We start from the raw sequence: 24,303 nt of genomic DNA, 5'->3' as shown, positions 1-24,303 counted from the left end.
CATTTAGCCCTGCTTTGGGCCTGTAGAGTGGGAGCCGTTTTGTACAAATTATCTGTACAGCCGCTCAAGATCATTTGAAAGCGGCCCGATTGTCCCAAGTAATTTGGGAAAATGGAATTACCCGCTCAAATCTGGCCAACTCTCCACCCCTACTATACTTACCTTTCAGCGAACAGTCCTCACCTTCCGCTGATACGGGTGCACTATCTGTACCCCATACTACCATCCAGTGCTGCCCTGTGCCATGGATTCTGAATTTCAGTTGCAAATTAGCACGCGAGGGACAAGTGGATTGCCGCGAGAGACAAGTGGATTGCCGCGAGGGACAAGTGGATTGCCGCGAGGGACAAGTGGATTGCCGCGAGGGACAAGTGGATTGCCGCGAGAGGCAAGTGGATTGCCGCGAGGGACAAGTGGATTGCCGCGAGGGACAAGTGGATTGCCGCGAGGGACAAGTGGATTGCCGCGAGGGACACGTGAATTGCCGCGAGGGACAAGTAGATTGCCGCGAGGGACAAGTGGATTGCCGTGAGGGACAAGTGGATTGCCGTGAGGGACAAGTGGATTGCCGTGAGGGACAAGTGGATTGCCGCGAGGGACAAGTGGATTGCCGCGAGGGACAAGTAGATTGCCATGAGGGACAAGTGGATTGCCGTGAGGGACAAGTGGATTGCCGTGAGGGACAAGTAGATTGTCGCGAGGGACAAGTAGATTGGGCCCCCACTTTAGTCCTTAGACAAGTAGTTTTTTTTTTTTTTTTAAATGTCCACACCTCGACACGAATGAGCAGTTAACCCTCGCAGTGCAGGGGTAGCCACCATTTTTGAATGAAGAGTCTGGGAACTTAAACTGCACTGCACTTTTCCAGTCTAGATATAAAGTTTATTCCAAAAGCCAACACATTGCAGGGGCTACACTCGGCTTCCTTCATCAGGGCTGAAGTGCAACATGAAAGATGAAAAAAATAATGATGAATATCCTCCTGCGTAGAAGCTGTCAGCTCATCATTCAGATTCTGCATAGTCATACTACCGATGGATGAAAATAACAATACAACAATACTATTCAATTAAACATCAGGGTTCCAGCACCTTTAACCCACTTTCTGGGAACCTAAATTTCACCTGGTATCAGCCTCTTGCAGTACAGCAGAGCTAAGACAGAGAGACAGAGAGAAAGAGGCAGAAACAGACAGAGAGCAAGGGGGGGTGGGGGGTGAGAAGGAGCCAATCAGTTGTGATGCACCGCTCATGTGCCTACAAGGAACATGCTGATAGCAGCAGAGAGATGAGCTCATCAGTATGCTGCCTCTCCTTTTACTGTTCAATCGCAGGCTGGAGAAGGAAGACGACCTGTTAGTATTGCTGTACTTAATTACAGCAGAGAAAATAAATACAAATCCTTTGGCAGGTAAAACAGCTCCCTTACATGGATTTAGCGGTTTGTCTGGACTATACAGGGCAAGGACAAGGAATAGGGTCTGAAGATGTCCTCACAGGTCACAGATACATTCAAACTTCACCTACTTACATTATACATTAAAGCACTGGTACTTAGGTTCTGAAAGTGGACTTTAACAGCAATACTTTACTGTATGTATTTGTGCAATAACCCACATGTAATTTTGAAAGGAAAAAGGTACAGGAAATGTTACTCACAGCAAATGATATGAGTGAACAGATCTGACAGAGTTTACATGGACGCCTCAGCTGTGTCACATATATAAATATACAGCAGCAAGCATTAGATTACAAGGTGCAGCAAAGGAACGGACATAAACTTGGCTGTAGGGTTGTTCTCAACACAATCCTGAGACTTACAGTCCTGAGAGTTTAAAGGACTTTCTGAATTACACCCCAATAATGAAAACTTGGCTTCAATAACAAAAGCTGATATAGCCTTACCCTTTGTATAGTCAACAATGGCTTCCAAAGCAGCAACCCGGAGGTCCACGAAGTGGCCATATTCTGCATACGATTTAAAAAGTGTCGGGTCACTTGGAACATGGCCATTCTTTTGAAGCACACGGATAGCTCTCAAGCAGCTATAGAGACAAGACAGTCAACAAAAGAAAAATACTGGTTTAGAAAAAAGAAATAGGATGTAATGGATTATTTTAAGAAGAGATACAAAACCTCGATCAAAGCGAAAAGCCTTATAGCTTATAGGAACCAAATGCTTTGGCAGAGCAAGAGAGCACTTAGGGCTCATTTATACTGCATGCATTCAATAACTCATGCCTTCTTGTAGAAAGAGGTCGGGTCTTTGAAAATATTCTGGCTCTTCAACATAGTGCCATATGTTTTTCATTAGTTTTGTATATATTTTACACTGCCCTGTCATTATTATACAGGATTTATATAGCACCAACAGTTTGTGCAGCGCTTTACAATATAAGGAAGACATTACAGTTACAATACATATCAAAACAGGTGGTAAGGAGGGCTCTGCTCGTAAGAGCTTACAATCTAAAAGGGAGTGGGCAAGCGATACATGAGGTGGTAGCTGTGTGGGGATGAATTGTTTGAGAAAGTGATTGTTCAGTGGTTAGTTTGAGGCGGGATAGTCTTCCATGAAGAGATGAGTCTTCAGGGATTGCAGTCAGAGTGGGAGATAGACGGACAGGTTGGGTTAAGAAGTTCCAAAGGATGGGGGAGGCTCTAGAGAAGTCCTGGAGGCGAGGAGTTGACGAGGGAGCTGGAAAGCAGGAGGTATTGGGAAGAGCGGGGAGGGCAGTTAGGGTGATATTTTGAGATGAGGTTGGAGATAAAGCCGGGGGCAGAATTGTGGATGGCTTTGTAAGTGATTGTTAATATTTAGAATGTTATCCTTTGGGTGATTGGAAGCCAGTGCAGGGATTGACAGAGGGGGGGTTGCAGACACTGAGAGACTGGTTAAGCGGATGTGCCTAGCAGCAGCATTCATGATAGACTGAAGGGGGATAGCCTGTGTAGAGGTCGGTCAATGAGAAGGTAGTTGCGAGAGATAACAAGTGAGTGGACGAGTAGCTTTGTTTTTTCATTGGCGAGGAATCGCCGTATGCCATATATGCAAAACCACTATACAACAAATCTTGCCACCTAATCCCAACATAAAAGCTTACCTGATGGTTATTGTGTGCCTGTAACTGGGAAGAAGCTTCTCCATATTAAGAAAGCGGGTAATCTCTTCTAGGATAAGGCGGACATCAGCATTCAGATTGTCCAGGGTCCGTGATTCATTGTTAACACTCACTGCTGGGGTTACTCCATTAGATAGAGCATCGATGAGTTCCGCCCTGTAGTAATTATCTGAAAACTGAGGAAAGTGGATGATGAGCAGGGCGCAGTTATCAGCTAGATATACATCGACCTGTATATATAGATGGCTCATTTAATTGTATCAAAGGAATTTGTAATCACCTTGGACGACCATTTATGCAGAGCCTAAGAAGCAAGTATGAGGAAGGAAAGACATACTGCAGACTAGTGATGGGCTCAGGCGTGTTCGCAGCTCCACGTGCCGAACCCGCCAGGAAGCTGACAGTGCCAATCACAGGTACAGAGATCGGGAAATGTCTCAGTGCCTGTGATTGGCGCTGCGGCGCTGGCGGCTTCCTGGCGGGCTCGGCACGTGGATCTGTGAACACACTCGAGCCCATCACTACTGCAGACACACATGGGAACAGTTTACCAGTGGGAAACCAACAGAAACTTAAAAAAAAGAGATCTAACACCTGGTATTTTGGTGGCGGATGTAACACAGGAAGGGGAACTGCTGGAGATGCGGATATGCACAGGCACCGCCACTGGCCCTTGAATGGGGATGAATTACTCCACAGCGTCTGCAGTTACAAATGTCAGTAAGGGTGTATTTGATTTAGTTTTTGTTAAGAATATGTAAATATTTCAATGTTCATTGTCTGGCCACAGTTCTACTTTAAATTGAATACCAGTATGGGCATCCCAACACTGATTATAACATCCTGGCAATAATGGGCATATTTAAAAAAAACATGGATCTGACATTCACCAAATATTCTCTGCAGGTTAATCTTCCAGGTGCATGTGTATTAAATGACACGGAATGATTTACTAAGTGAACATGTGATAGTCTCATTGACTGCTTTATAACTATGTCCCTTAGTGTTCATATAAAGAGATTCATTTAACACTTAACGCAAATAATAGGCACCATCTTTTTTACATTTATTTGTACATGATAAATGCTGCACAATTCAAAATAAACACTTATTCAAACGAAATATATAGAGGACAATTCATGTACACAGTGAGAATAAATGATACCCATACTAAACCAATTAGAATCATTTTCTGGCAACACATGGTGTAAACAAATGACTTTCCAGTGAAGATGAGTTAAACAGTGGGGAGTAGATCAGATACTCAGATCAGATTAGATACAAGGAGACCGTTATAAAGTTTAGCACATCTCGCACTAATGGTTCTCTACATACATATTAATCTTGGGGCATTGTAAAGTGAAAAAGACAGCTTTATATTTCCACTTTTGCAGCCAAAATATCTAAAAGTTGCTGCTTACCTTTTAAAGTGCTTCTTACTTGCTTACAAATCCTACTCATCCCCCCCCCCCCACACACACACACCATGCAGGGCCGCTTTATTCAGAGGGCAAATTGGGCATTTGCCCAGGGCCCACATAATGAGAATGGTGCTTCGCTACTGTGACCACATGTCCCAGATTACCCACGTCATTGCACACATATACTCATATAAAGCTGCCCATACACCTTACGATTATCAGACGATTTTCGTTTGCGATCGCGTTTTCGTCCGATATTCGTAAGTTTGATGGGCAGTGTACAACCGCAAATACTGTACAATCGATCGACGTTTTACTTTCCATCAGGTTAGAAAACTTCTGTCTAATCGTACGATTTTCGTAAGGTTGGTGGCGTTTCCGTACTTCAAAATTCGTACGATTAACACTGCTCATGTGCAAATGAAAATCTGTGACGTCAATTCCTGAAATTCGTCCAGGTGTTTTTTTAAAAATACCGCTAATTGAACCTTGCTATGATCGGGTCAGGATGTGGGACAATCGTACCACAGTTCAATCATCGGACAAAACGTTTCGTCCGATGATCGCAAGGTGTATGAGTACCTTAAGAGCAGTCCTGCCAAAAGCAGTCCTCCCTGCACCTTGTGCAGTTCACTTCCCTGCATGATTTATCCAGATTGCCTGGACTCGCTATACTATCTTGTCCCTGTTGGATCTCCAATTACATTTTGAACAGCAAATTGACATATCCAAAGTGCTTATTTTGGCAACGTAATTGCATTCAACTTAAAAAAAAATAAAAATCTAAAAGTTGCTGCTTACCATTTTAAGTGCTTTTTCCTTGCTTAAAAATCCTACCCATATTCCCCCCCATGCAGGGCACACACACACACACTTTTTTGTTTTTTAGTACTGAAGGCTTGCTTATGGTCATAAACTTATAGGCTGCCTTCATTTTCATTGTTATGTTGTTTGTTTACCTATGCATTGTTCACTTATTTGCTGCTACCAAGATCACCATAGTCAGTCTTATTATTATCATTATTATGTTATATTACATTGTTCATGTTGTGTGACCTATTTCGATGGGAGGTAAGGGAGAAACAGGGAGGAGGAAGGGGGGTGACTATTATATTTTTTGCCCAGGGCCCACCAGAGCCTTGAATCGGCCCTGCCCGTGTATTGTTAATGAGGGGGCTGTAGGAAGTAATATTTACACTAATTAACCCTGTCTGCACTGTGTATCAGTTGCAAACTAGATTTGAACACTGTCCTAACAAAGGTTGAAAGCCTCAGAAGCACTGCAAGTTATTGAGGAGTTCAGTCTATCCCTTTACTCTCACTTTAAACTGTTCAGAGTAGCCTGGAATCTGCACAAAGGCCATCACCAAAGACACATCTAAAAAGGTAAGAAATATGTTAAAAATATATATATATTTGTATGTATGCTGTGTGAATGGGAACACACAGCAAACATATCGCAGGGTTTTCTCAAATTTGACTGCAAAAATGGAAATACACTTTAAGCTGTTATTTTTGCCATTTATTAGTGGATACTGAGGCCATTGTAAGGAAGCATATCTATAATACATCCAAAAAACAGAAAGATTATAATAGATCTTTACCTTCCCAAATGTTCTCATTGGCAGCATCATCTGATCCAAATTGGTGCATTCATTTTACACATTTAAATAGTGAAAAACAATGTAACAAAACAATGTTGTTCCCCCATGCTTGCCCCACGTTAATAACTATCAATTGTATCCAGCAGGAAGTGTTTATGTTTAGTCCTTCTGCCATGGGCCAATGTAGACATGGCAGGCGGTACCTATCTAAATGTTACTAGATAATTGTGTCCATGGCTCACTTGTTTGTTTGTAAGAGAAATCCTTACCTTGTTTTTCCTGTTGTCATTGTATTTAATAAGATCTAGGATGAAGCAGAGAACGTCTTTAGGGCATAAGTTATGAACATCTCTGAGCAAAGCCATTGTGACTGGCATAGTCTGTAAGAGAAGAGGTTGGAGAGCTTAGTGTTATGCTTTTTTTGCCAAGGGTACAGTTGTGTACGTCAAGCTTCAAGCAGGACCTTGCATTTTGATTACTATTTAAATCTCACCATTGAAAAAAAAGAGCCACAATCCCTCCAAAACAACAGTGTACAACTGGGGTAACTTGCAGTTCAAAGAGCTGCCTATAGGACCTTACATTCAAAGCTGGCATCATAGGAGGCCTGAACATCCACCCGGTAGAACTTCATGAAAGTGTGAACAGAAAACCGGGTGGCACTGTGGCAAATCGGAGAAAAAGATGTCCGATGCTTAAAAGCCCAATAGGCACTCACTGACCTAGTAGAGAGAGCCTTAAAAGTAAAAGGTTGAACCTTTGGATGTGGAAAGTCTAGCGTTGAATGATCTGCCAAAGCCACCTAAAAATAGTAGAGTGAGGTATATTATCAAATCTGGGGAACCTCTGGAATAAAGAAAAAAGGAGAGAAGCCATAGCTGCCCTGCACAAACTGGCTCGTCATACCCTTTGCACTCTTCTTCTACACATAATAACCTTCTGTCATGCACTCTGCAGTTCTTCAACTGCAACATTGTTTGCAATATTTCTAACCTTGCCGTTCTGAACAGGTACACTTCCACTAGTACATATTAAAGCAAACCTGTGATCCATATTCACGTTTACGTTTTTTTTACTACGGGCGGACGGCAAGAGGTTAATACAGAGTCCTGATTTTCCCCGACTCCATGGCTAAGACATGCTAACTGCAATTCTGACGTCCAGTAAGACTGCCTCAGCGGCCAGAAAAACAGTCCAGTTAGACAGAGGCAGGGCACTTGGCATGAAGTAAATCAATGAGGAGTATGGACAACGCTTTGCTAGCCAATTGGTTATAACAGGCAGGACTTTTACATTTATAGAGTATGTGTAGACATTTCTAGCTTAGAATAGAGTAGGATGGGACTAAAACATCTGCCTGGTTATATTTTCTGTTGCCTGTGTCCTGCTCTTTTAACTGGTGTCACCAGAACATTTGTCCCCATTAGATGTCCCCTCACCTTTTGCTTGCGTGACAAAAATTGGGGATTTTCACTTATGTTTCGTGTCAGTAACAACGGTCAACAAGACAAACAGAGCTATAAATCCCCGAAGTGGGGACAGAGGCATCAATAAAAACTTGGAAGAGGGTCTAATCCTTCCTTAATCTACCCAAAACGGAAAAACAATTGCTTTTAAAAAGGAGAACTATGGGGTCAGGGCTTTTCCCCATAGTTCTCCGAAGGGTCACAGGAGGACACAAACTAGCGTTCTCCCGTGACCCAAAGCTCAGTATATAGGGAGCTACAGCTCGCGGTATACTGAGAAGCCGCAGCCGGATCCCAATATTGCTGTCGAGATCTACCCAGCTGCGGGATTGACAACTGGCTGTGCCTGCCCCATCCCACGTTGAAATTACAAATCCCATGATGCATCTCTCTCCGGGAGTCATGTGTGTGGCTGTGAGAATCTGTAGTTCCACCACAGCTGAAGGGCCAGAGTTTGGCTACCCCTGCTTTAAAAGCTTTAAAAGGGGTACAGTTTCCCTTTAATGCTGCGAGAATGGACTCTTATCTATCATCTGCTAATTGGAAATGATCAACCATAAAAAAAGACATGGGCATCAAACCCAAAAGCACAACTATAATATACTACAAATTAACAAAAAAAACAATTGGTAATTACCTTCTGTAGGAAGTAGCTCTGGAAATTCATGAAGTTGTTTGTTTTTACAATGTTTGGGCAGCTCTTGCAGCAAAACATTCGGGTAAACAATGACTTCATTGCTGGAGGTCCAGTCCACGTGCTCACCATCGAATTCGCAATCTAGGTTGAGTTGTACAGCCAAGATGTTAAGAAATAGTTCTGTATAGTGCTAAACTTTAAAATGCAAAGTGTGGGGGGTCTCCAAATGATATGACTTTTACAAACTGTACATTTAATTGGCATGATCAAGGAACAAAGGCAAGCAGATAAATACACAGAGGTGACCATTTTGCTTGCCAAACAATTTGATAATCCTGTGCAGTCAGTTTTGTGATCCAGAAACCCCTGCCAGACTGCATAACTAGGCCCTCAAACTCTACTGCATCAGCAACACACCTCTGTCAGGAGTGTTCTCCGAGCTTGCTGATTGGACCATAAGGCAGCCTCATCAGCCCACAGAACATTGCTTTCATGAAAAAGCATCAGGTGTGGTTTCAGCAGCCCATTTAAAATGAATGACATCACATGAAAGTGGGAAGTTTGCCTTATACATTGTGTGCCAAAAACCTTAAGCTGCACTGTGCAGAAAGCAAAGCTATGGAAGGTAGTCAACAGATTCCTGCCCTCCCCCCCCCCCCCCCAGCTCCTGCAAAAGAACTACTGGGGAGCAGAGGCAAAACAAATCACACTGCACAAGGAAAGCGAGCAGCAGTGACTGGTCAGAGGCCTGTGCTGTAAGAGACAGCGCCACCATACGGAGCCTGACAAAGGCCTGTGCTGTATGAGACAACTCCCTCTGCCATGCCTGACAGAAAGGCCTGTGCTGTATGAGACAACTCCCTCTGCCATGCCTGACAGAAAGGCCTGTGCTGTATGAGACAACTCCCTCATACCATGCCTGACAGAAAGGCATGTGCTGTATGAGACAACTCCCTCATACTCTGCCTGACAGAAAGGCCTGTGCTGTATGAGACAACTCCCTCATACCCTGCCTGACAGAAAGGACTGTGCTGTATGAGACAACTCCCTCATACTCTGTCTGACAGAGGAGCATGTGCTATATAAGACAGCTCTGGCATATTATTTCTGACAGAGAGGCCTGTAATGCAGGAAACAACCGCTGTATACTGTGCTTGACAGCAAGGACAGCTGCACCATACCCTGGCTGAGAGGTCTGAACTTTATGAGACATCTTCACCATACCCTGCCTGACAGAGAGACCTATACTGCAGTAGATACGTTTTATACTCTTTATACTCTTCTGCTTATAAAGCCTGAGCTTTATAACATAGCTCCACCATATCTAGCCTGACGGAAAGACATGGGGTGTAGAAGACAGAATTACCTACTGTGCCTGACAGAAAGGCATGTGTTCTAGGAGACCGCTCCACCATGTGCCTGACAGAAAGGCCTGTGCTGTATGAGACAACTCCCTCATACCATGCCTGACAGAAAGGCCTGTGCTGTATGAGACAACTCCCTCATACCTTGCCTGACAGAAAGGCCTGTGCTGTATGAGACAACTCCCTCATACCTTGCCTGACAGAAAGGCCTGTGCTGTATGAGACAACTCCCTCATACCATGCCTGACAGAAAGGCCTGTGCTGTATGAGACAACTCCCTCATACCATGCCTGACAGAAAGGCCTGTGCTGTATGAGACAACTCCCTCATACCCTGCCTGAGAGAAAGGCCTGTGCTGTATGAGACAACTCCCTCATACCCTGCCTGACAGAAAGGCCTGTGCTGTATGAGACAACTCCCTCATACCCTGTCTGACAGAAAGGCCTGTGCTGTATGAGACAGCTCCTTCATATCATGACTCAGAATGGCCAGCACTGTTTGTGACAGCTCTTTAATACCATGCCTGACAGTGCTGCAAGTTTCATGTGGTGAATGCTATTGCAAACCATCACTAAACTCAGCGTGCTCTCAAGTACATCATGCTACTGTCATCCAAGTTGAAATGACACTGGTGATCAAAAAAAAAGGAGGACGATGTGGTGATAACATTTCAACAAAATGAAACATGGTGGCCAACATGCAGTAATTGAGGCCACTAAAGCAGCGTTTGAAAATGCTCAGACTAAATGAGATGAAGGACAAGCTGCTTTAACTAGTCAGTCTTTGTTATGTGGTCTGTAAAGATCAGACTGGGGCTCTTACCTTGGCCAGACAATAGCATGCCATCATTCTGACTCGGTAGAAGCATTGTTCCTGCTCAAGAATGTCTGTCAGTGCAAGACGGGAAGCAGGTGTAGGAAAGCTCTCCAGTGCTAGGATGGATTCTTCCTGAGCCACCACATCTCTCTCATAACGTAACTGGTACTGCCACATAAAATCAGCCTGTTCGAACTCTACTTTCCTCAACACCGACAGGTCGGGGTCAATCCTGATCCACAGCAAGGGGGAGTCAGCACTGCAAAAAGAAATGCCATTAACAAGAGAAACCAGCAAGCACCATGGATACATCAGGCAATGCGGAATATGCATATTTGTGTGTGCATCACCAACACTGTAATGCTGGGAGTAAGTTTATCTGACCATCAGCATTTACCTTTTATTTGGAAGCTGTGGTCTAAAAATGTCTGATGCTACTACAGACAGTATTTTATCAGGGCACCACAGTATGTGCATTAGGAACTATTGGGTAACTGCACGGGCTGCAATTTGTCAGGATACAGCAGGGCCCTCTTGCTACCAATCTGTGCCCTGCTACTGAACCCAAAAAGCTTTACTCCAACCTAAAGTTTTGTTTTTAATACAGTTGTGAAGGATTATAGTCTCTCGGGTGGTAACTGCTGTACCTGTCCCCACTAGGAAGGCTGCTCCTTACTTCTTATTCTGGTGATAGCGGACACTGGGGCGGGAACTTGGGGAAACTGAAACATGGCAATAACATTGCTTTATTAACTTAGTAAGGTAGGGAAGAGAAATAACCTATCAAGTTATTACTGGTGCTTGTGCCACCACTTTGCCTGCTGCCCCCTCATCACTGGCTAGCTCCCAAGATCTCACAAAATGTTGTGAAATCTCGTGTACGGACGAGATCTCCCTGGAAAGCACTGGTGAGGTGGGAAGGTTGTACAGGTAATAAAATACATCAAATGGTATAATATGTAAAAACAGTTGTACAGCAATTACAGCCATGACCAAAGAAAAAAAAAAGATACGAGAAAGGGTCCTGACCCGATCAACTTATGATCTAACGCAGGGGTGCCCACAATTTTTCATCTGAAGATCTACTTTTCAAATGACAATCTCAATGAGATCTACCAATGAAAAAAAACACCTATATTTAAAAAAACAAGCACATTAAAATCGTTACTGGGACTACTGCCTCTCTCTCTCTCTCTCTCTCGGCTGTCATTGCAATTGAATGGTAGCTCACGATCGACCTAATTGGCACCCCTGAAGCGATACAAAGCAGTCAGAAGAGAATACCGTAAGCTAGAAATGGAAGGAAGAAATAATGGATTGGTGACTGCAGAAAACAGCTCAGATTGTGTGCAGTATGAGGTGGGTTGTAAATGTGCACTTGTAAGTTTCAAGGTGGGAGAAAGCCAAACTGGCATGTAGAGGAATTTCAAAGAAGGGGAGATGCTGATAAGAAATTCTGGGATGCAGAAGTGTGAGGAAGGAAAGATGACAGGAGATATTAGTGATTAGTGAGGTTTAAATGAGAGGCATGAATCAAGTCTTGCCCCAAAACAATGAATTGGGGGTTATCGATGTGTGGTGACCAATGTTCTTTAAAGTCTAAACTACCTACAGCCCACATCTTTAATATATAGACACCACGACACAGATGTTATCTATCTGATCAGATAAACTCCACATGGTAGTTATTCTAGTAAATGAAAAACAGGAAAAGACTACACTACGAAGCACAACATATCACTAACATATGAGCCACTCTTATAAGGAGATACAGATTACTTCTAGTTTGTGAAAACCAGGACACTGAACACATTCATTAGAGATGTGTTCCTTGCATTTTTGGGCTTATGGAAAAATCTGAATAGGATTTTAGTTCTCAGCGTAAAATTCTATTCTTGGAGTCCATTGAGGGACACGGGAAGTCTTCACCTTTAGGTTATATTGACGCCTACAGGAGGATTCGACACAGGTCCAGCCACTGCCAGCTCTAAACCTGGAATGTACACTGCTGACAAGGCTGAAACATGATGTACTGCCCAAGACGGGATCCAATCTACCGCCCTTGCTGCGGTAAGACTTCTGGTTCCTCCCCGATGATTGATGTACACTACTGCTGTGGCATCATTTAACTGAATCCGGATGAAGCTCCAGTAAGATGGTCCAATGCAGCAAAGACAGCCAAATCACCCAAAGTTCCAGGATGTCACCTAGGAGAGAAGAAATCTCAGAAGACACAATCCCCTGCATTTGCAGGGTGCCCAGGACTTCCCAGCTGTTGTTCATCATGAGATTCCTCCAACAGACATGACTTTCCTGACTTCATTGCCAGTATCCTGAGCCACCAGGCCAGAGACAATGTGGTCACTGGGAAAGTCAATGGACTCTTGAAGCAGAGAGATTGAATCTGAGATCAAAGTGTCTGAATTGTCTCTTGGAAAGAAACCCTATGGCCTGAGCCATGTCCAGGTCTAGGACTTGGATAGTTCAAACAATTAGTTGGTTCCAGCAACAATTTTTGATGGTTCAGGATCCAGCCTTCTGGGCCAAACGAGAAAAGACAGCTAGTGTTTGGCAAGTTTATATGGAAGGGTTGGCCTTAGGACAGAATGAGTCCAGAGATGAGCAACAAACACAGTGAAAGGTCTGAGGGATAAAACATATCAGGAGAGACTGCAGGAACTTAATATTTACAGTCTTCAGGAAAGAAGGAAGGGACAGAGGGACATGACTAAAACCTTTAAACACATTAAGGTGTGGAATAAGGTTTAGGAGTGCAGTATTTTTAATATGAAGAGAAGATCGAAAACACAAGGACATGACCTCAAACTAGCAGTAGGGAAGGTCAACACTGACCTTAGAAAGCATTGTTTTCCTGAAAGAGGAGTTGATGCTCGCAAAAGACTTCCAGCAGAGATGGTGAATAAGGCAACATTTAAATTTAAACATGCTTTCGACAAACATAGATCTATACTTAGACAAAAAGGGTAAAAAAAATAAAAAAATAATCAATTAAACAAAATCAATAAAAAAGCAACATTGATGGACCACTTGGGCTATTTCTCACCCTTCTATGTTTAATAGAATGAAAGCTCTTTAGACCTTGTAAAAGGAGACAGGCGACCCATGAACCCCGGAACTCTCAGTATGTTGTATTAACTTGTAGACTGAATGAAATGTTTTAATTTTTCTAGAATATTGAGAAGAAAAAAAAGAATCAACTTACTCCATGGCAGAAAGGTCCATGTCAACTTCTTCCCCGTTCATCAGTGGAATTTTTTTCTTTTTATTTCTAAGGAAAAAGAGAACACCGTTTTGAATATGGCATAATCAATGCAACGTAGAAAGGGGTGAAATCAATGGAGAGACTTCACCATGGGGCTCTGAGGTAAAAGTAATCGTAGGATCCAGGTGCCCTTGTTATCATTAACACCCAAATGAATAAGATCTGCGGACAGCAGTGCTTGCACACTCAGCCAGCAAATGATTATTAATAGAGAAGATCTTTTAAACGTGCAAATTTGCATTGGTCATATTTTACTAGGGATGCACAGATACTAGCATCAGTATCAGTGCACATACCGAGTATTGGGCCGAGTACCGTATCACATACCGAGTATTTGGGCGAGTACTTTAGTCACCCAAACGCTCCGATGCCTAGCCCAATACCCGAACGTCCGGTATCAGGAAGCCAGACAGCGAGTCATTACATGCTGCCGAGCTTCCTGATTGACCGGGAAGCCGATTACATGCTCTCTCGTCACTTGTTAAGATGGCCAATGAGGACGCCAGACGGCGAGTCATTACCCGCCCCTCGGCTTACTGATTGGCCAAAAAGCCAGCTCCATGCTTCCTTCTCACCTGGTGACGAGGAAACATGGAGACAGCTTTATCCGGGGGATAAGTCTTTACACGCCGCCTGGCTTTCTTAATAGGACTTCTGATATCGGTATCGGTGAGTACCGGAAAAAAAAAATGTCACTCGTACTCGATACCAAAAAAACGGTATCGGTGCATCCCTATATTGTACCTAAACTTTGTGCCTTAAAATGCTTGAGTAGGGAGTTTGCCAGGCTTGTACAGGATATACAGACATAACAATGTTGCCTAACCTGAAAGTAAAAAGCTAGATTAGGCAAGCAGGCTCGTATGACTGTGCCTGGTTATCCTAATAACTCCCCCACTCCCTCTGTGGGGAGCATGGGGCTGCAGTATTTCACCAGAATTGGGAGGCATTTCCTTCTTCAAAGGGCCAAATACAAAAGCAGTAAGGAACCGTAAAGATGACTCAAAATTCTAACTTTACCAGGCGACCCAGACTGGTAGAGTTCATATTTTTTTAACCTTTATAAAACCATTGTAGTTCTTCTAAAATGAATATAGTAGCATGCTGCCATTTCTATTCAACTAGAGCTTAGTGGAGTGTTCCTTTAAAACACAGATAAAACTACATTTGCAGACATTATTCTTCTGTACCTTGTTCAAAGATAAGACAGCAGGTTATGATCAGTCCATTTGTGTAAGCTGCCTGCTGTTTATAGAAGATTAAACATGTGCTAAGGAACAGGATCCCCGATGGGCAACAGAGTGGAAACACATGTGCTATTAAGACACTTAAAACTGTATCAACATCCAGGAAATACGTAATATAGTGTTTAAAGCGTGGCCTGCAGTGCTGTATATCTTTATAGATTTAAAACACACAAAGGAAATAAAAACAAAGAGTAGGGCAGATATGGGACAGGAGGCCCTTGACTGAACTGTCAGTCTCCATTGATCACCTTCTGCTCTTCGAGTGACAAGGAATGTCATGTTTCAGGCTGTTCTCTTCGATCTGTAAAGTGTGGTTAAAAGATCCATCCAGCTCCTGGACAGTTACTTTAAGGGGGCCCTAAGGAAGAATACAAAAATACATATAACTATTAATAAGCACAGAGAATCGGGTTTTAAAGAACGTTTTCCTGCTTCCAACCTTCTCCATCTGCATCTAGATTACAACTCTCAGGGGGTTGAGCCAAGTGCACCACTATTAGCTATTCCCAATATATCCAAATGATGTTAATGTTCTTTCAGTTCCTTAATGAATTGAGGTAATGCAACCTGAGACACCCTAACCTATGCCACCCTGTAGTGCCAGCTGTTATCAATGTCATCCTACACAGTGCCAGCCATACTAGTGGCAGCTTAGCAGTGCCAGCCATACCATTGCAAGTACCAGACAGAACCACTCATGAAATAAATGATGCACGGCTAATTCAAGCAGTTGAGCAATACCCAGAATTGTATGACCCAAGTCTGCCCAGCTACTAAACATACAAGTGTGGCCACTGCTGGTCTCTTCCCCTTACTACATCACTTCACCCTTTAACATTCCCCTACTTGCAGGGCATTTTGCAAGTGTTTTTGACGCCTCTCTAATGCCCTGAAAATGCCTGCCGAATGCCTTGTTAAACACTATAGACGAGTTAATCAGCATTGCACTTTCAATAAATTCTCAACGCAAGTGTGAAAGGGCCGACGCTTTATTTTTTAACACACAGCAACACAATACTAACACCCAAGTGTGAACTGCATTAGGCGATTGTTATTGTATTATCCCACATAATAGGCGACAGAGGCTTTAAAAACGCTGCTTTAATGCCTGATAACACACATCTAAAAGGTTTGAATACTGAAAAATGGCCTGGCCAGGAAGGGGGTGAAACACTATGGCCTTTAAGTGGTTAAGGAGTCCATGTCCACCTGGGCAGTTAAGGATATTTAATGTAGCCACACAGCAATGCTAACATGAGGTATTGTAAGACATTTCATTCATTGGTCAGTACGTGTGGCAGCCTGGAACAGTAAACATCTGATTTGGAAGACCCAGCACTTCCATAAATGAGGCTGAAGGAAAGGAGGAGCAGCCATATACAGATTAAAGATGCAGAATGCTCTGATGGCTATTAGAGGATAGAGACACTATATCTGTGAGGGTTGTAGCTTTTTTTTTTTTTAGAGTATATACAACTGTTCTACCTGATCCACATGAGGGAAATGAAAACCGGGCAACCCACTGCACACTTCCAGCCGCCAGACCCATCCCCCTGAAGCAGCAATACAGTACACACCATCTGGATCATACCCCTCTCTGTCCTGACAGCATCCAGCAGCCCATGCCCATCCATGCCTGCCACCCCCCCCATGCATTAATTGGACCCAGGCTCCAACCACCATCCAGCACCCCTCCAACCCTCAATTCCCCCTGACCGGTCCACAAGCACAATTAATTGCCCACAATCCCCACCAGTGGAGGTTTCCCATCCATCCACCCCTCATCGATGATATCGCATCAGCATTTACTTCTTGGTAAGTTTTTTACTTTTGCTTAAATCCAAATCACTTATGGTAGTAGCACTTCTGTCCCCATTTTTTGTTCCCTTTGACAAACGTCGGACACCCCGGTCCGCATTCCAAGAAGCTGCACACCCAACATAAAAAATCTACACCCACTCACCCTCACCCTCGTGTTAGCGCTGCATCAGGGGACTACAATCCTAATTTTTCATTGTCCACACAACCGGCCAACCCACACAATGAGAAATTTAGGGCTTACCACATATTTCTGGGTTCCTGGGGAAGTGAAGTCCTGCTTGATCTCTAATTCCAAAACATTTCGCTTTCTGTTAAAAGCAAAGCTGCCATAAAACTTGACAACACCGCTCTGGTCTCTGGAAGGGAGAGTTAAGGACCTCACAAAAAATGGAACAATGTAAAAATCACACTATGGGGCTGATTTAGCAAAAAGAGAAGCAACAGAGCTGTTGCCAATGGGAACCAATCAGAAGTGCTTCTTCATTTTTTAAACAAGAAATCTGACTAGGTAGAAAGCATTGGAACCTCTAAATCCTTCATGGTGCAACGACTGAGTTTTTTGGGTGCTGCACAACGGTGCACGCCTTTGGTCCATGCACAATGCACACAAACAAATGTCACACTGTCGGTGGCATAAAACAAAAAAAGGTCACAAGCACTCCAGCATGCAGAAAAGTCAATGTTTATTGACTTCACAAGTGTCACATCATCAGAGCGATGTTTCGGAACAGCAAAGTCCCTTCCTCAGGCAAAACAGATAATGAAAAACAGATTTTAGATATAAACAATCATGGGATCATATTAATGTAAACAATCTTATTATTGTCTTTTAATGTTTTAAGTGGCCATGGTAATGTTTACTGCCAGAAAGTTGGTCCAGAGCAATGATGTGCAACCGGTGCTGGAACATGCAGACAGGAAGTGGCTGAAGGAGGCCGGAGGAGATCGGCAGCACTTAGAAGCAAAAAATGTGCCTACATCCTCTGAATCCAAGAGTTCAGCCTTTTAGGGTTCATAGTCTTCCTTAACTGATTACTCATCTGTTTTTTTGGGGGGAGGGGGGGTTTGTTGGTAGTAAATTTGATTTAATATAATTTTACTTCCTTGTTTTCTTATTGGGAATACATAGTAAGAAATTAGAAAGAAAATGCACTTCGCCATGATTTTGATTTGCAATTTGCTCACTGCTATATATTTACGGCAAATTATAATCAACAAAATCTGCCGATTAACCTGATGTCGCATTAGTGCTACTTTTATGGTATCTCTTCATGGCTCATCTCTTCAGGGAAGCCTATTCCCCCTCAACCTAATCACTGAACATTCTCAAACAATTCATCCCCACACAGCTACCTCCTCATGTATCATTTCCCCCTCCTCTTTCAGATTGTAAGCCCTCACAAGCAGGGCCCTCCTTACCATCGTGTCTTGAATTGTATTGTGATTGTAATGTCTTCCTTATATTATAAAGTGCTGCGCAAACTGTTGGCGCTATATAAATCCTGTATTAAAATATGTCTTGTCATAGTGTGCATTTTACTGTCTGTCTTTTCTGCAGTAAAAGCCTACCTGCCAACAATTGTTGCACAAAAGGATTTAGTTCCCTATTAGCCCATGTTTCGAAGAAACAGCAACAAAGATGCTGCAAGCCTCAACCTAAAACCCACTGGTGTGAATGGGCCTCAAGGCTGAATATTTAGATTCTTACATAAACCCAATATTGACTGGTTCTTTTTAAAGCTTTGGCTGGGGAAAAAGTTGTGTGCCACCTCTCAAGTCTTACGGGAAAGGCCCCACAGGAGAGGGATAGGCCCACACTTCTACAGGGTGTAACATTCATGGGTTTGGTATCTACCGTGGTCCTTACCGTATCATGACATATGCCTGGCAACAATAACAGCAGTAATAAATTAGGATGAAAAGGATACACCCATTGCTTTATAAGAGGCTGGATGTCTTTTCCAGACACGTTGGAAATGGATTTCAGAAAGCCAGATGTGGAAACCAACATCTGACTCCACATGTGGGACTGGAACTTCTGCGATGAAGCGGTGCTGGCCAGGCTTAAAAGCTTGTTGAAAACCTTGAGTGAGAAACAAAAAAAAAAGGACAGCAGTAGTTGGGAGCCATGAAAACGCTACACAGAACTGGGCAGCAACGTCAAAGGAAAGAAAAAATATTATCACATCTGAAGCGTGGCAGGGTACCATAATGAACAAAGCAGAGGTGGACAAAAGACTGTTTATATTTTACATCTGTGCTCAGAAGGAGGAACATTGATACAGTTCTCGTGTTTACTGTATACAAACTCATTTTCTCAACAATTAAAATGTGTTCCTTTTAAATATTCTTTAATCTGCAAAACACTTTATTGCTTGGTTTACATCACAAACATTCAATAGAAAAAAATCCACATGCACACTGGAGTCTTCTTGTCCAGATACAGTAGACAGGGCCAGGTTTATACTTATTCTCCACTAGGCCAGCTACTTTGTGCTACTACTCCCCAAATACAAACTACATACAGAATCAGAACTAACTGACCAAGACTGACAGTAATATTACACTAGGAAATCTCATCATCATAATCAGAGGTTATAACATAACTAAACACTATCAGATATGAGCCCGCAGATACAACATACCATATCGTACCAACACATCCAAAAATATCTCCAGAGACACAATCACTTCTAGGGATGCATTAATAGCGATACCAGAATCGGTGCCGATGCTGGGCATTTTCATGAATATTCGTACTAGAGAAAATGCCCCGGTACTAAAAAAAACAATAACAGCACTTAAAATTTATTTGTTGATTCGGCTGCCTGAGGTCCCCGTGCTTGCCGAGGACCTCGCGGCAGCCTTCTGGGGAATCTTGCGGCGCATGTTTACAACACTGGCCCGCTCATCTGCCCCTGCTGAGACCCTCCTCATCTGCCCCTGCACCCCCCCTCCACATCTGCCCCTGCCGAGACCCTCTGCCTGAGACATCAGGCCGGCACCCCGGAGCAGAAGCAACAGCACAGAGTATGTAGAAAATTCATATACTATTATTATGCATTGTTGTATAATTTATATGCTGGGATTTGTAGTGCTCTATAGCCGGTGCTATTCTGCGCTGCTATATAATGTATTGCTGAGATTTGTAATAACTCTACAGCTTGGAGTCAGTGGAAGGACTACCAAGGTCGGAGCAGTTGCAACTACAAAAGGGACCGTGTTGACAACTTTTTCAATAATCGATTATAATCGATTATGTCGATTAGTTGTTGCAGCCCTACACATGACAATTAAAAAAGTATTGGTATTGATATTGGCGAGTACTTAAGGAAAAGCATTGGTACTCCTACTGGGAAAAAAATGGTATCGCTGCATCCCTAATCACCACCATTGTCGTACATCAGAATCATCACCACAGACACACTATCAGTACTGTACTGACACAACCACAAACATGTCTATAGAGACACAATCAATACGATACTCACACACCAAACAATGCCTGCAGAAACACAATCACATGCTGCAGGTGGGGCTGAGAGGGAGACCGACACTCCCAGGTATGGAGAAGAGCTTAGGAACTATGTGCTGCAAAGGAGATGATTGGAAGAAGAGCAGGACTTAACGCAACACCGAACATAAAAGCGGTCGTCTATAAACGCCTCCTAGCATTCCAGCAGCTCAGTGAAAAGAGTGACATTACAATGGCTACAACTTATCTCACTTGCTCGCTATTCATCTGTTAAGTATATAACTGAAAGTGTCCTGTTATCTGTAAACAAATACCTGTTGATCCTGCCAAAAATCCAGTTTTGTCCTGTGTACACTTTAGTGTTCTTTCAAGTGTGGTTATCAACCCTGCCGATTTGCCACTGTGGTCTACAAAACACCTGCCCCCTATGTTACAGTGTTGAGGAGAGAGAAGGTGTTTTCTAGATGTGCCCTAGGATGACAAAGCTTCTCCTACAGATCATAAAGTAAGCATGGTCACTCTAGGACAGGAAGTGTGTTACTAGTAGGATTACCAAGTGAAAAGAAACAAAAAAAAAAAAAAAAGGCTGAAAAAGGAAACAAATGCAGGCACCACATCGAAATACTTATAAGCTACAACATTTTACACTTTTTTCTTTAGTTTAGATACATTTTAACATTTATTGTTCTTCATTCATAGATCTTCCTCTTTTTAGGTGTCGTGCAACCTGACAGTTCTCTTTCCTGCATGCACACCGGGCCAGTGTCAATAGCATGTTCCATTTATTTTGGATGTATTGCTGCTGTCTGGGTTGGAGAGGCGCTTCAGCAGTTGGTAAATCATCCTGTTATTGGTGTCTGCTTTTTATTCTTGCGTCTGCTCTAATAACGGCCCCGTCTACTACAACACTCATTTTCTTGTCGATCCATCAAACACCTTCAGAAGAAAGTGCTGTCTCTGGCAGCCAATGACACCTCCTTTTGTTAACCACATAATCCTGAACAGGGGAAGTTAGAAATTACAAAAGTGCTAGCCGTGTGGAATTAGAGAGTGAGGCATCAGGCTACATGGTCTGTCCGGGCCAGACAAGTTCCCAGCAGACAACAACACGGCTCTGCTTGTGAAGAGAAGCGTAAGGCTGGTATACCCGCCATCTACAAGATGAGGGAGCTGCAAAAGGCCTCATTTACACTTGCGTCACCAACAGATGAGTCTTCAAAAATTGCAAAGATGTGTCAAATATGGCAAAGCCCTACGGGCTGTCATCCTGAAGAGGTTTACATCTTGGCCAGGCAATATGCCATCACCTTATGTTTTAGTCCTAAGTGTGGAGAACATGGACGTCAATTCTAAGCAACCCTTCATTGAGATTAAACACGATATGTACCAAGGAAAGGAACTACTTCCCCATCTTTTGTTTCTTTAAAACTACAAAACAAAATACCTGATGATCTGACTAAAAAAAACAATCGTAATATCAAAAAAGAGAAAACTCATAACAGTTTTTTTTCAGTACTCGCCAATACCGGAAGTCATATTAAGGAAGCCAGGCGACGTGTAATGACTCACCACCCGGCTCCCTGATTAGATGGGAAGCCGGACGACGTGTAATGACTCACCACCCGGCTCCCTGATTAGATGGGAAGCCGGACGACGTGTAATGACTCACCACCCGGCTCCCTGATTAGATGGGAAGCTGGGCGGCGTGTAAAGACTCGCCACTCAGCTTCCCGACTGGCAGGGAAGCAGTCTCCATGTGACGAGCAAGCATGGGACCGGCTTTCTGGCCAATCAGGACTGCTCTGATCCATGTACGGATCCCCTTCTGATTAGCCCGTGTGAAAGGGGCCTTACAGTGCATTTCACTTTTCACTGTAATAACCATAGTTATTGTTTTTTCTATACACAAGGGAATGGGGTGGCTCAGAAAATCAAACAAAGTAATTTCAGCTCCTGGGTTTCCATAAACATTATAACAAAATTGGTTCCCTTTAGCAACAAGGAAATCCCAAAGTGGAGCTGTCTAATTAATAACATGTAAATTGTATCACAAATAGTTTTAATTAAGTAGAAAAATATAAACATATAAACCACACAGAACAAACATTTAAAATCTTAAAACCTCAAAAGCTTCCCTGCAACAGCTTTGTGTGCATATATGAATGGTGGCAAAGATTATAGTTACCCCTCACGGGCGGCCAGCAGCCAATGGTAAATGGATCAGACACTGAAAGTGTATCAAACATTGATGTGTCCTTATTTCAAAAGTCACTCAGTCCATGTGGTGTTTCATTGTAGTCCAAACAGGTTCCACAGCCGGATTGGTGATTTGTCGCCGACCTCCCAAGATCGTGGAGGTAGAGAGTATCCGTTTGGTGATTGTTGAGTAGTAGCAGTTAAGGAAACACTTCAAATTATTTAGAAGATCATTGATCACTCCGTAGAGTCCCTAGGTGCTTGTAAGCAATTTCAAGTTGTCACACTTGTGCGTGATATCTGAGTGTGTCTCCTGTAGTATTGTGGAGATGTCTTTGGGGTAAAGAAAAACAGTAGAAAGGAATCATGGCACACTCCTAAACCAGATCGGTTTTGGTGCAGCGACGCATGGGGGTTCTCAGCTGCCATTGGGATGTGCGGGATCCCTTGTGTGTTCCTGTGCCTTTAAGGAGGCTGGGCTTCCTCCTGACAAGCCTGCTCCCAATTTGAAATCTTCTGCCCCCATGTGCTCCAAGATGGAGACTCTCATAGTTTAGAGTTAGGACCGCACTATAAGAGGTGCCTTGGCGCGGCTGTGCGGCTTTCACATCCTCTGCAGAAGACGTGTATCCAAACCTCTGTTATTATCCTTAGTGGTGAGACAAGTAGTTTTACATGCTGGTTAGTGAGTGTGCCATGATGCCTTTCTACTGTTTTACTGTTCGAAGCCCATTTCATGTGCACCTTACTGTATAACTGGTGACAAATTGTTGAGTGCGTTTGTCATTTGTTTTGTTTGGGGTAAAGAACACTTTGCATCCAGACCTCTGGTCCAATTATGGCTTTTGAATCTGAGCAACCATGGCTTGATGCGCTCTGCATTGATCCATTAAGCCAACCATACGCTTGTAATTCAGCAGGTAATTCAAAGCTGTGAGGAAAGTTTCGATCACGCTATCCCTGACGCGTTTCCCCCCAGCAATCACCAAACGGATACTCTCTACCTCCACGATCTTGGGAGGTCGACGACAAATCACCAATCCGGCTGTGGAACCTGTTTGGACTGCTACAATGAAACACCACATGGACTGAGTGACTTTTGAAATAAGGACACATCAATGTTTGATACACTTTCAGTGTCTGATCCATTTACCATTGGCTGCTGGCCGCCCGTGAGGGGTAACTATAATCTTTGCCACCATTCATATATGCACACAAAGCTGTTGCAGGGAAGCTTTTGAGGTTTTAAGATTTTAAATGTTTGTTCTGTGTGGTTTATATGTTTATATTTTTCTACTTAATTAAAACTATTTGTGATACAATTTACATTTGACTAATTATTAATTAGAGAGCTCCACTTTGGGATTTCCTTGTTGCTAAAGGGAACCAATTTTGTTATACTGATTGTTTTTATTGTAAATAAGAAAATGTATTGATTGTACCATAAATGTATTGACAAACACGGTGTGGTACCATTATGAGTTTTCCTTGTTCAGTATTACAATTGTGAATAGAATATTGGTACCAGTTCAACAGAGCTAATTATCTGACAAGAAAACAGTCTGCTCGTAACTTCCTATAAGGAGTTGACAATGTTACCTCCACTGCACTGAAATCCCAATCCCAAAATGTGTTATGTACTAAAGCAGAGTTCTTCCCTGTTCTAGTACATAACAAACACCCCATATGTTATGGATAAAGACAGGGGAGGTCTTTTGTAGCCCAGCAAAAGACATAAGGAAGAGCTGACAACACTGTTTGGGATTTCAGTGCAGCACAGGCAGTGTTGTCAGCTCACTAAAAAGTTAACAGCACTCTGGATTTCTGACAGAATTAGGGCTGCAACAATTAA

General features: G+C 43.1%; 1 protein-coding gene across 1 annotated transcript in view; it reads right to left on the bottom strand.

Annotated features, from left to right (window-relative positions):
- The window catches only part of TAF2 (TATA-box binding protein associated factor 2), an 80,304-nt gene that overhangs the window by 35,075 nt on the left and 20,926 nt on the right, over positions 1 to 24,303 (bottom strand). The window contains exons 12-20 of the mRNA XM_018553348.1: positions 18,709 to 18,863; positions 17,022 to 17,136; positions 15,208 to 15,317; positions 13,653 to 13,718; positions 10,436 to 10,688; positions 8,250 to 8,390; positions 6,416 to 6,526; positions 3,104 to 3,297; positions 1,905 to 2,044 (exon numbers count right to left, since the gene is read on the bottom strand). Of these exons, the coding sequence (XP_018408850.1) occupies positions 1,905 to 2,044; positions 3,104 to 3,297; positions 6,416 to 6,526; positions 8,250 to 8,390; positions 10,436 to 10,688; positions 13,653 to 13,718; positions 15,208 to 15,317; positions 17,022 to 17,136; positions 18,709 to 18,863 (1,285 nt within the window). The remainder of the gene's footprint in view (positions 1 to 1,904; positions 2,045 to 3,103; positions 3,298 to 6,415; positions 6,527 to 8,249; positions 8,391 to 10,435; positions 10,689 to 13,652; positions 13,719 to 15,207; positions 15,318 to 17,021; positions 17,137 to 18,708; positions 18,864 to 24,303) is intronic.

This window comes from Nanorana parkeri, unplaced genomic scaffold (assembly GCF_000935625.1).
Source record: "Nanorana parkeri isolate BGI_ZX_2015 unplaced genomic scaffold, ASM93562v1 scaffold117, whole genome shotgun sequence".
Classification (NCBI taxonomy): Eukaryota; Metazoa; Chordata; class Amphibia; order Anura; family Dicroglossidae; genus Nanorana; species Nanorana parkeri.
Note: the sequence above shows the minus strand (reverse complement) of the source record. Positions and strands in the feature narration are given on the sequence as shown.